The sequence below is a fragment of the Alosa pseudoharengus genome, unplaced genomic scaffold, assembly GCF_046254945.1.
Source record: "Alosa pseudoharengus isolate Yale_2024_CS ecotype anadromous, Long Island Sound unplaced genomic scaffold, YU_APseudo_1.1 YU_APseudo_1.1_scf_7, whole genome shotgun sequence".
Lineage (NCBI taxonomy): Eukaryota > Metazoa > Chordata > Actinopteri > Clupeiformes > Clupeidae > Alosa > Alosa pseudoharengus.
The window spans coordinates 31451708-31461510 of NW_027468859.1; the positions used below are offsets into that span (position 1 = coordinate 31451708).

Genomic DNA, 9803 nt, shown 5'->3' on the forward strand with positions numbered 1-9803 from the left:
CCAAACAATGATAACGCTTTCATTATGGCTGCTTTAGCCACAGACCTTGAGCTACTGTACAGTGGGTTGGGTTCCATTTAGAAGTGTCCACTTCATTCGCCCTTTCCGTGATTCACAGATACGTGAAATGTATTACTACTGATATGCAAAACTATTAACTTTTCGCCAAGAGGTGGCAGCTTGATACTGTAAGGTGTAAGCCATTGGTTCCAAAGGAGATTTTATTTGGGTCGCCAGCATAGCCTAGTGATAATTTGTGTTGTGTAATAGGCTAGCATAGGGCCTACCTTATATAGCTTATAGTTTGTTAACAGTCACGGTTTTGTCATAACTCCCTCTATGCATTTTTGCATTTAGAATAGCTCTAAAACCGGGGGGCGAACACGTCACAGGGGGGGCGCCAGTGCGTGGATATCTCAATCGCAAAATTAAACAATATTTCTATCGGGCGCCTACCATGGACTAGGCTGGGTGAAAATCAATAGATTGCGTCAAAAGGTTGAGCTTAACCATGGACCTCATAGTTGCAAAATGCAAGGGAACATGAATCAGCATATTATTTGCACAAACAATAACGGACAGTAGCTCTTCAACTTTGCCCGTTAAAATGTGTATGAACAGTCTCGCAACGCATTTCATGAAGGCCCTTTTGGACATGTCAGTTATTTGCACCACTGGGTAAAACGGCATTTTGTTTTAGACTACTGGTATTTACTTTGTGCATTGACAATAAAGCTGAATATCATTTGAACTAGATGACTAAACTTATGCATATGTAGAAGAAGAAACATTCACAAAAATCCATGACATGACCTCTCTTCTTGATAGCTGTTGAAAACTGCATGGAACTGACAGGGATTGTTTTGTTTAATAATAAATAAATAAATACATTATGCTGCTACCTTCTGCTTTTCCCAAATACAATGTAGCCTACAGGTGTACCTTTCATCAGTCCAGTTGCAATGGATGGACTGTGATGAACTGCCCTACTTGTGATTGTTTAGAGATTTTATAACAATGTTACAGATTTTTTGGCCCAGAAACAAATCTATTCACCTTTGCAGCGCCAGTAGGCTACTTTGTGTGCGGAATGTGTGCAAACACACATTCCAAACAAGCATACACACAAAAGTTTCAAGAGTGGGGGATGGAGTAGAAGACTGAGACAAATTCATTAATATGATTTATTTTCGCGGAATGGATGTGCAGGACTGAGCGGCGGTCATATTTTGTACCGCTACGCGGTACATCTAGTTTACCCTTAGATTATATAGGATGTGCCATCCCTGTTTATATGCACAGAATGAACAGACCAGGCTTGTAAATCGCAATTTTTGGGGCTTTTTTGCCTTTATTTGGACAGGACAGTGGAGAGTGAGACAGGAAGCAAGAGAGATGAGAGAGAGATGGGGTGGGATCGGGAAATGACTGCAGGTCAGATTTGAACCTGTGTCCCCGTGGGCACTCGGACCCGTATATGGTACGGACGCTGCAGCCTGCTGTGCCACAGCACCCCCGCCCCTAAATGGCAGTTTTTATAATGTAGACTAAGATATATTTGGAACAATGTTTTTTTCAGATAATAAATGAGCCAGATCGGACAAAATGTGTGACCTGTGAAAACTGCTTAATGTTTTTGATAAAATCCAATAAATAAGAATGATAACAAAAAGCTGTATTGTGTATAAAAACATGTAGTTATGCTATCCCTGATTAAAAAAGCTACTGTAGTTGTGTAACTCATATCCATGTCTGAATTGCAAACTATCTAGCACCAGTTTAATTTATGGGCTTGTGATCCATAGTCATAGTATACTGTAGTATGCACATAACTTTTATGTTTTGATAACATAAACTGTACCACTTCTTGTAACAGCTGCATGTCAATGGTTCGGCCATTTAGAGGAAATGGCTGAGTTTCTCCTGAGCCAGGCTGAGACGCTCGATGCGGCCCTGCAGGTCGTTACGGCGACGGCTGCAGTCCGAGCCCTCGCACAGAGCCTTGTCCACGTCCACCCCCTCGATGAGGCCAAGCATCTCACTGCACAGCACCCGAGCCGACTCCTTCAACAAGAAGAACTGGATCAGCATGGGAATCTGGTCCGACAAGCGCTGAATCACTATCTGAGAGAGAAACAGAGAAGCAACTGGAGTTAGCTGAGCTGGCCTGACTTTTTCAGATGTTTCCAGAAGCAGATAGGCTATCCCTTCAGTTTAACTTTAACATTAATTTTATTTTCAAACGCAAGGTTGAATCGTCACCTCATAGTACGCCTGAAGCATTTCAGGATACTTGCTCCTGCTGTCATATTCAGCGCAGTTCACAGTAGACGGATCTCCCTCCTTCTTCAGGGTCTTGAAGTAGATGCTGTCCTGTGTGTAGACCAGCTGCTCCATCTTAAACTGCTCCTTGATTCTCTCCTCCACTTTGGCCTCCTGACTCGACTGAATTTTGTCAATCTTGTTCTGAGTGCACACAAAACAAAAGCAAATCAGGGCATTTGTGTGACAGGACTGTCAGTTTTTGATGTTTTTTTCATGTCTGCCTGAGGTCTTACCAATAACAGTAAAACTATGTGAAAAGGTAATTGAAATAGATTTACCATTGTGACACACTGGAGGAAAGGGTAGTTTGAGAAGCAGGTTTTTGAGACATCGCTGAACTGCTTCTCGATGGTTTCTACCAAAAAAAAGTATAATGTCTTATATTTCATGTATGACAATTGACAGACTTCTAAAACTAAATGTTTTTAAGTTTATTACTGTTACATCTATTAAGGACCACTTAAAACTAGATGTACCGCAGAGCGGTACAAATTATGACCGCCGCCCAGTCCAGCACATTTTTTCCACAAAAAGAAATCACGCTGAAAGGCCTATATGATTCTAACTGTCTCACTAAATTGCATTATCCACACTCAATTCTCACTGGTATCTGCTAGACAACAAGTACCAAAACATGATTAGTTCATAGATTTTACATGTAAAATTAATTTTATACAACCCCACCTCCATCTTGCATAATTCTGAGAAATTCTTGATTGTTTGTGTTACAGTATGTTTATGTTATGTGTGTGGGTGTGTGTGTGTGAGTGTGTGTGTGTGTGGGTGTGTGTGTGTGTGCGTGCTTGTGTGTGTGCCTGCGTATGTGCCTGTGCATGCAAGCGTACATATGTCTACTGTGTGAGTATGTGTCATACGTATGATTACTGTGAATGTATGTGTGTGTGTGTGTGTGTGTATCTGTTTGTGCACATGTGTGCACATGAAATGGGTTAACATGACCCCTGGAGGCAAACATACGGAAAAAAATGGTCATCCTAGGCCCTACAGTTCTCAAGATATTCACAGAGAACTGTGTCTGCCCTACCCTCCTTTCGGGGGGTCCAGTCCAGCGGGGGGGCTACAGATCAAAACGAAAAATGACGGTTCCATGCTATCCATGTGGGGTTACATGCCCACCAAGTTTCGTGTACCCCGGTCTTTCAGTGTCCCGGGACTCATTGACGGAAATTTGGGCATGCGAAAAAGAAAAAAAAAAAAAAAAAAAAAATCTGACTAAACCTATATGACCGCCGCTTCGCTGCGCGGCGGTCATAATAATAACAAGCTATTAAGGTGTGTTAGGTCAGTGTTTCCCAAACTTTTTCTTCTGGCGACCCACTTTTTAAAAATGACAGACCATCGCGACCCATTTCACTTCAAATCTACCCTGCAACCACCAACATTGTTTTAGGCCACAGGTTCTCCAACTTTTCTATGCCTCCCCCAACCATACATTGCTATAGGATCTAAATAGATAGATCCTGCTTTGAACACGGTAGTGTTGCATTTTGAGCACCATCAGCGTGAAAAGTTGGAAATGACTACTGAAAAGATACGTTTTAATGCGCATCCGAGAGTTTGGGGAAATTCTCGCATGTTGCGCATTCGTCAGCATAGTAAAGCTGTTTCTGTATTTCTAAAAAAAATGTTGTAGGCTACGTTGCGTTGCAGACAAATGGGTCCATAACACTGTGGACGTCAATTCCTATGTAAACAGCAAATAACTCAAGTCGTTATATTGTATTGTTGTATTATATTATATAGTCGCTATATCAGAACAAGAGGCTTTTGGGCAATAGCCGGAAGAATGCGCCTTTACTTTGGAGTTCGCGAGGTAGAAAACGAGAGAAATTGTGTTTAAAATGTCTATTTAAATTGTAGCCTAATATAGGCCTAATGCACTGTTGTGCATTTTAAATCAGAAATAAGAATGTGAGGAGGTTGCTATTAACTTTAAAGATTGCATCTACAATCGAAACTATCTACATGCAAATTGAATATCCTTATCCGGTCTATGGATGTCTGCTTTAGTTGACAGCACGGTCACTAGATTTTAATCGGTAAAGTTGAGGAACTGGTATCTGTAAATGTTCGTGCAAATAGGCGGATTCATGTCCCTTGCAGTTTGCAACTGCGAGGTACAGGTCATGGCAGGCGCCCCACAGAACGGTTTCATTTTGAGAGGTAGATATCCATGCTCTGGCTCCCCCTCTGCGATGCGTTCGTCCCCCAGTTTCATGCGCCAGTTTCATGAGCTTTTATGACAAAACCGTAACTGTGGTAGTTAACAAACTACATCCTAATAGAAAACTGTTAACTTTCCTGGTATCAAATGACAAATGGTATCAGTTAGACCTATAACACAACATAAATTGTGCTGGGCTGGCGACCCAAATAAATTCTCCTGCGACCCACCCGTGGGTCGCGACCCAGACTTTGGGAAACACTGTGTTAGGTGACACAGATTCACTACTTGTAATGTGAACATGAATCATTGAGGCTTTGTTCAGTTACCTCTGATGACCCTCAACGTGTCAAGAGCAGGACCTTGTAGATTCATCACCAGTCTCTGTACGACCAACTCAAACACTTTATAGTCACTGAAACCAGGGAGCTCTCTTCCTCTGTGCTTTAAGTCATACTCGTCCACCACATCCTGTACCATTTTAGAATCTGTTGTAAGAAGAACACCAAATAATTCATACATTAAAGAAAATGCTTTAGGTTTTGGAATACTACATTTTTTTTTGTTGTTCTTTGTCATGGAGAAAATTTCAAGACATTTTTTAAAGGTGCTCTTAGCGATGTTGGGTAATGTCCCTTCTGTTGACGTTCAAACAAAACAGAGAACTAGCTCTCTACTCACTTCCCCTTCCTCCCATGCAATGGAAACTCTCCTATGTGAATGTGCATCTCGTCTGTGATTGGCTGGAACAGATTATGTTTTTATGGTCCAGGTTGGACCAAGTTGTTTTTGTTGCCGATTTTGGAGCCTAGGCTGTCCACAGAGACTGCGTTTTTTTTACAGTGTATTCAGAGCACAGGTAGCTAACACAGGTAGCTACAGTAGATGGTGAGGTGATGTTTGCTGTATGTGACCAAAATGTTTTAGCTGCGTAACATCGCTTAGAGCACCATTAATGTAGAGATTGATTTTGTTGGTATATAGCACTCACATGAGTTTTGACTACTCTCAAGTTCATCTTTCCACTTCTGAAAATGGAGTCGCAGGAGCACAAACAGGTTGTCGTCATTGACAACTTCACCAGCTGACAGCCGGTTGATGTTGTCATTGAACTGAGTTAAAGTCTGTGAAGAGATTTTTTTAAAATTGAGTTTATTTAAGGCACAGCCATGCCATCTGGATTGACCATGGTTGATTAATTTTCAGTCTGATTTAATTATTTTTCAGAAAGATTTGTCATAGATAAAAAAGTGGCCTACTGTTAATACTCACGTCCACAAGGAAGTTTTTTCTTTGTGGAGGGTCTATGGGAGGACCTCCCACACACTGACTCAAGCTTTTCCTTGACTCCCATAGCTCTTTTTTAATCTGCTCTGACAGTGTTGGTAGAGAGTTCTAAAACACACACACACACACACACACAAATCAATCCATGCTGACATCCACAACAGTTCCAAACAAGGACAAAATTAAATTCAAACACATTCAAAATCAGTGCAATTAATTTACAACATTAAAACAACATTACAACAAGTAATCTGCATGTTTGTGGGGGGGAAAACAAGATCACAGACCAGCTGCTCTTTATGATGCAGTGCTTTACTAGCTTACAACCACTAGATGGCACTACAAGTATAAACTAAGTTGCAGGGATATCTAAAGCATTTATGACATGAAAATATCAATTTCATTGTAAATTAATTGTGTTTTTGCCACACAGTACAATACAAATTGTATCAATATTACATATTATAGTCATCATTATACTATAAATATTCTGTGATTGAAAGGTTTTAGTAATTTGCCTGTTTTAGGAATGGTGATTTGCCCATTTTCAGACTGGCTTCTTTTTAAAAATATATTTAAAAATATATATAGGCAATATTACATCAGATGTCAATATTACCACAGGCAATATTACATCAGATGTTAGTTTTGTTCTGATCTAAAAGTACTTACTTTGATGTGGCCCACCAGGTCTTGGGTTAGTTTAGTGGCAAGGCACTGGGTTGTGGCCTTTTCCTCATTGAGAAGACAGCTATTAGGTAAAAATGCAAAAATAGATTAGAGGTAAAACATACCAAAAAAGGGATTATGCTAGTCATTGTCGTAAAAAGGGCACATGGGACCCAAACATTAAGTCAATATATTATTTTGCAGTAGATTGTGTCTTGGAGAGATATCTAATTACTCAATTTCATCAAGTCTAATATAATTGTTTTTATACAAAAATATGTGCCCATTTACCTGAAGTACTTGTGTTGTCTAAAGAAATCTCTCTCCATCCTGGTGGCTTCTGCTAGAGATATCTTGTCCTGAATTTGCTGCTGACCACGGCATTTCACAACTATGTAGCCTTTGCTCAGCGGAATGACTTGATTTTGAACAATCTCCAAAATGTTCTTTTCTGTTCCACGATCTACAAGGTCTGGCTTGGTCAGAATAGCTGTAAAAACAAAAATATTCAGATTATAGGGTACATTCATGTCATTTGGAGGGGATGCTAAATATTAGTTTAAGAAATGTATGTTTGGATTACATATTAATATCTTTTGGAGGGAATATTGATAACCAGTTTGAGAAAAGTATTACCCAAAGTTCTTTTCCCTTCTGGGTCAACTTCTTGGGCCATTTTTAGAGCTTCAGTTGTTGCTATGTCGACATTACATGGAACCACCACCAAGTTGATGGTTTCACTCTTCTCAATAAAGCTTAGAATGAGCCTTTTAATCTTCAACAGACAAGATTGAGAAGGGGTTTATAGTTTAAAGGTGCCACGTGTAAGAATTGAGGTGAAAATATCCAAAAAATGAGCTACACGCATCAAAAGAATGAGAAGAAATAAGGGCGATTATGTCATTAAAACATTAACAAGGTATAGTGCTGCAGAGATATCAACCTGAATTAGCATGCTAAATTACTAGCCACAGCCCGACAGGTGTCATAATACCAGTTTCAGCCATGGGAGGCAGTATGCAGGCAACATAATCGCAGCCAAACTGCAATACACGTTTCACAGTTGTTACTCCAGGGTAGACCAACTCACTTTCTGGAGGTATACTGCCCCCATCTTATATGGAATGTGGAGTATGAATTGATTTTTTGGCTGACATTACACATGGTACCTTTAATAACTACAATTCAAACAGGAAAATGTATTGCATTATTATGAGGTTAATCAAACAAAAATCAGTTTGGAGACCTTCCATCATATTAGAAGGGTTTTTTAATGTGTAGTTTTCCCTTAACCTGGTCTCAAATGATCAAAACATATTCAAAAGTTGAAAAAGTGCCTATTAGACCTAAATTATTTCCCTCACCTGATCTCCAATGTCGTCAGGTTGTCCTTTAACAGGCACTCGGGCAATGCCGGGTAAATCAATCAGAGTGAGGTCACACACTTCAGGAGACATGATCTCCAGACTGATCAGCTCGTCACAGATCCCAACACCATCTCCAGCCAGATTATTCTGGGCTGATGGACACATTGAAGAAGGGAAGCTTAGAGTGACAGTGTAATAAACAGTTTCCATAACTGACATGAAAGGGTTTAATTATGTAACGGAAACTTAAATTCACTTTTACAAAATAATACTTGACTTCTTGGACAAATTAGCCAAGTTGAATATTACAAGGCAGTGCCATGATTATAACATTTATAAATTAAAGAAGAGATAACATGCAATCATCTTTGTTATGATCTATTAGACATGCCACAACCCTCTATCAGTTAGTCATCAAAAAGGCATGTACAGTGTGCGTGCATCTCTACTGGTTTAACACACAAACACATTATATTTGTAGAACAAGCGAAGAGGATCAATGTGCAATACACTTTCCATCCTACCCTCATTGACATAACCCTCAACAAGAGTGGGGTCAGTGAATTCAGTAGTCGTGTCTTTGTAGGAGATGATGGCCTTCCACTGCACACCTCCCTTCAACTTCCTCAACTTCAGCATCAGCGGGCATCGAGTTACAATACCTGAGGAGAAAGAGATTTCTGATTGAGCCACTTGTGATTATGCTGCTGGAAATGAGTGCATGTCACCATCCTATAAACGAGTAGTGAGCAAGCAAAAACATGATGGTACGGATGACAAATACAGCATAAAACATTCCTCTCAAATCAAGGACATTCTTGCTTAACAAAAAAAACCAATAGAACATTCTCTGTGGGCAAAGTGTCTCAAATTATCCCTCCAACTGTGTGCAGAGTATGTGTTTATTAAAACTGTGAAGTCTGGCAATATGATCTCACCACTGCCTCTGGGGAGAGCTACTCCAGACAGAGCCTCCAACACGGAGCTCTTCCCTGAGCTCTGGTCTCCAATCACTGTTATCGCAGGCAATGGCAGATCCTCATCGATGCCCATCAGACGCAGTGAGTCGATGAGGTCCAAATAGGGCCGTACCCGTCCACTCAAATGACTGTGGAATACCCCATCCATTTCTTTACTGATGCTAAAGAAAGGGTAGAATCACTATTCTATCAGAAGCAGAATAAATCACAATGTATGCACTGTTGTGTTACTGATTGAGATACATACCCTTTCCCTATCTCCTCCTCAGAGAGAGATTGGATTTCCTCGTCACTATCCACAGGGTTCCACTTATCCATTGTTCTGAATGAATGAATGAATGGTTTGCATTTCATATAGGACAGACAGAAATATTAATTTATCCATGTTTGGATTTTATGAACTGGCCCCATCAGCTTATTATTTTAGCAAAACTGATTAAACTTACCCTACTTACCCTCCCAGCTCTGTGTGCAACAACCAGTGCAGAGAGGCAGTTTTGCTAACTCATATTTATATCCCATTGTGTAATACTGAAACTGAAAGAGCTCTTGGAGGAACTTCCAGTGTTGACTCACACAGTGACTTCACATAAAAAAGCTATTCTTTTCCCCTTCTGTCAATATTCATTATCATCTGATCCCTGTCAAGCCAAACAAGAGGCAACATGTCTGGCAGACTGTTAAAGCTCGGAAATGTGGTACATCCCTGAAAAGTCCAGAGGTGATAGTAGGGTATAAACTATGTTGTTATCCTTCATTTACAAACACAGCTGGTTGTTCATCCATTGAAATTGAAGGTATGTATTTGTTTGTTCCTTTGTGTTGCAGTATTGGGGGAGATGCAGCACTATCTTACTCTGATGTCTGCAGATGCTGCTCAATCTGCTTTAATAATAAATATAATGATAATAACATTGATTTATATAGAACTTGTCCAGCATATAGCAAAGTGCTTTACAGACAAACAAATAGGCTATCTCTTTTTCAATG

General features: G+C 40.1%; 1 protein-coding gene across 3 annotated transcripts; it reads right to left on the minus strand.

Annotated features, from left to right (window-relative positions):
• Positions 1-1318: 1318 nt before the first annotated feature.
• LOC143110179 (interferon-induced GTP-binding protein Mx1-like) lies at positions 1319-9307 on the minus strand. Of its 3 annotated transcripts, none has more exons than XM_076273051.1 (14): positions 9260-9307; positions 9061-9135; positions 8772-8974; positions 8358-8495; positions 7831-7985; positions 7103-7241; positions 6758-6956; positions 6470-6548; positions 5783-5905; positions 5502-5634; positions 4840-4998; positions 2604-2680; positions 2263-2466; positions 1319-2064 (listed from the first exon to the last, which is right to left on the minus strand). In XM_076273051.1, exons 2-14 carry the CDS (start codon positions 9129-9131, stop codon positions 1900-1902), a joined length of 1845 nt encoding a protein of 614 aa, XP_076129166.1. In that variant the 5' UTR covers positions 9132-9135; positions 9260-9307; the 3' UTR covers positions 1319-1899. The 3 variants fall into 3 exon arrangements, with proteins under 3 accessions (XP_076129166.1, XP_076129164.1, XP_076129165.1); XM_076273049.1 differs by having other exon boundaries at positions 1319-2124; XM_076273050.1 differs by having other exon boundaries at positions 1319-2124; positions 9269-9302.
• Between the last annotated feature and the right edge of the window lie 496 nt (positions 9308-9803).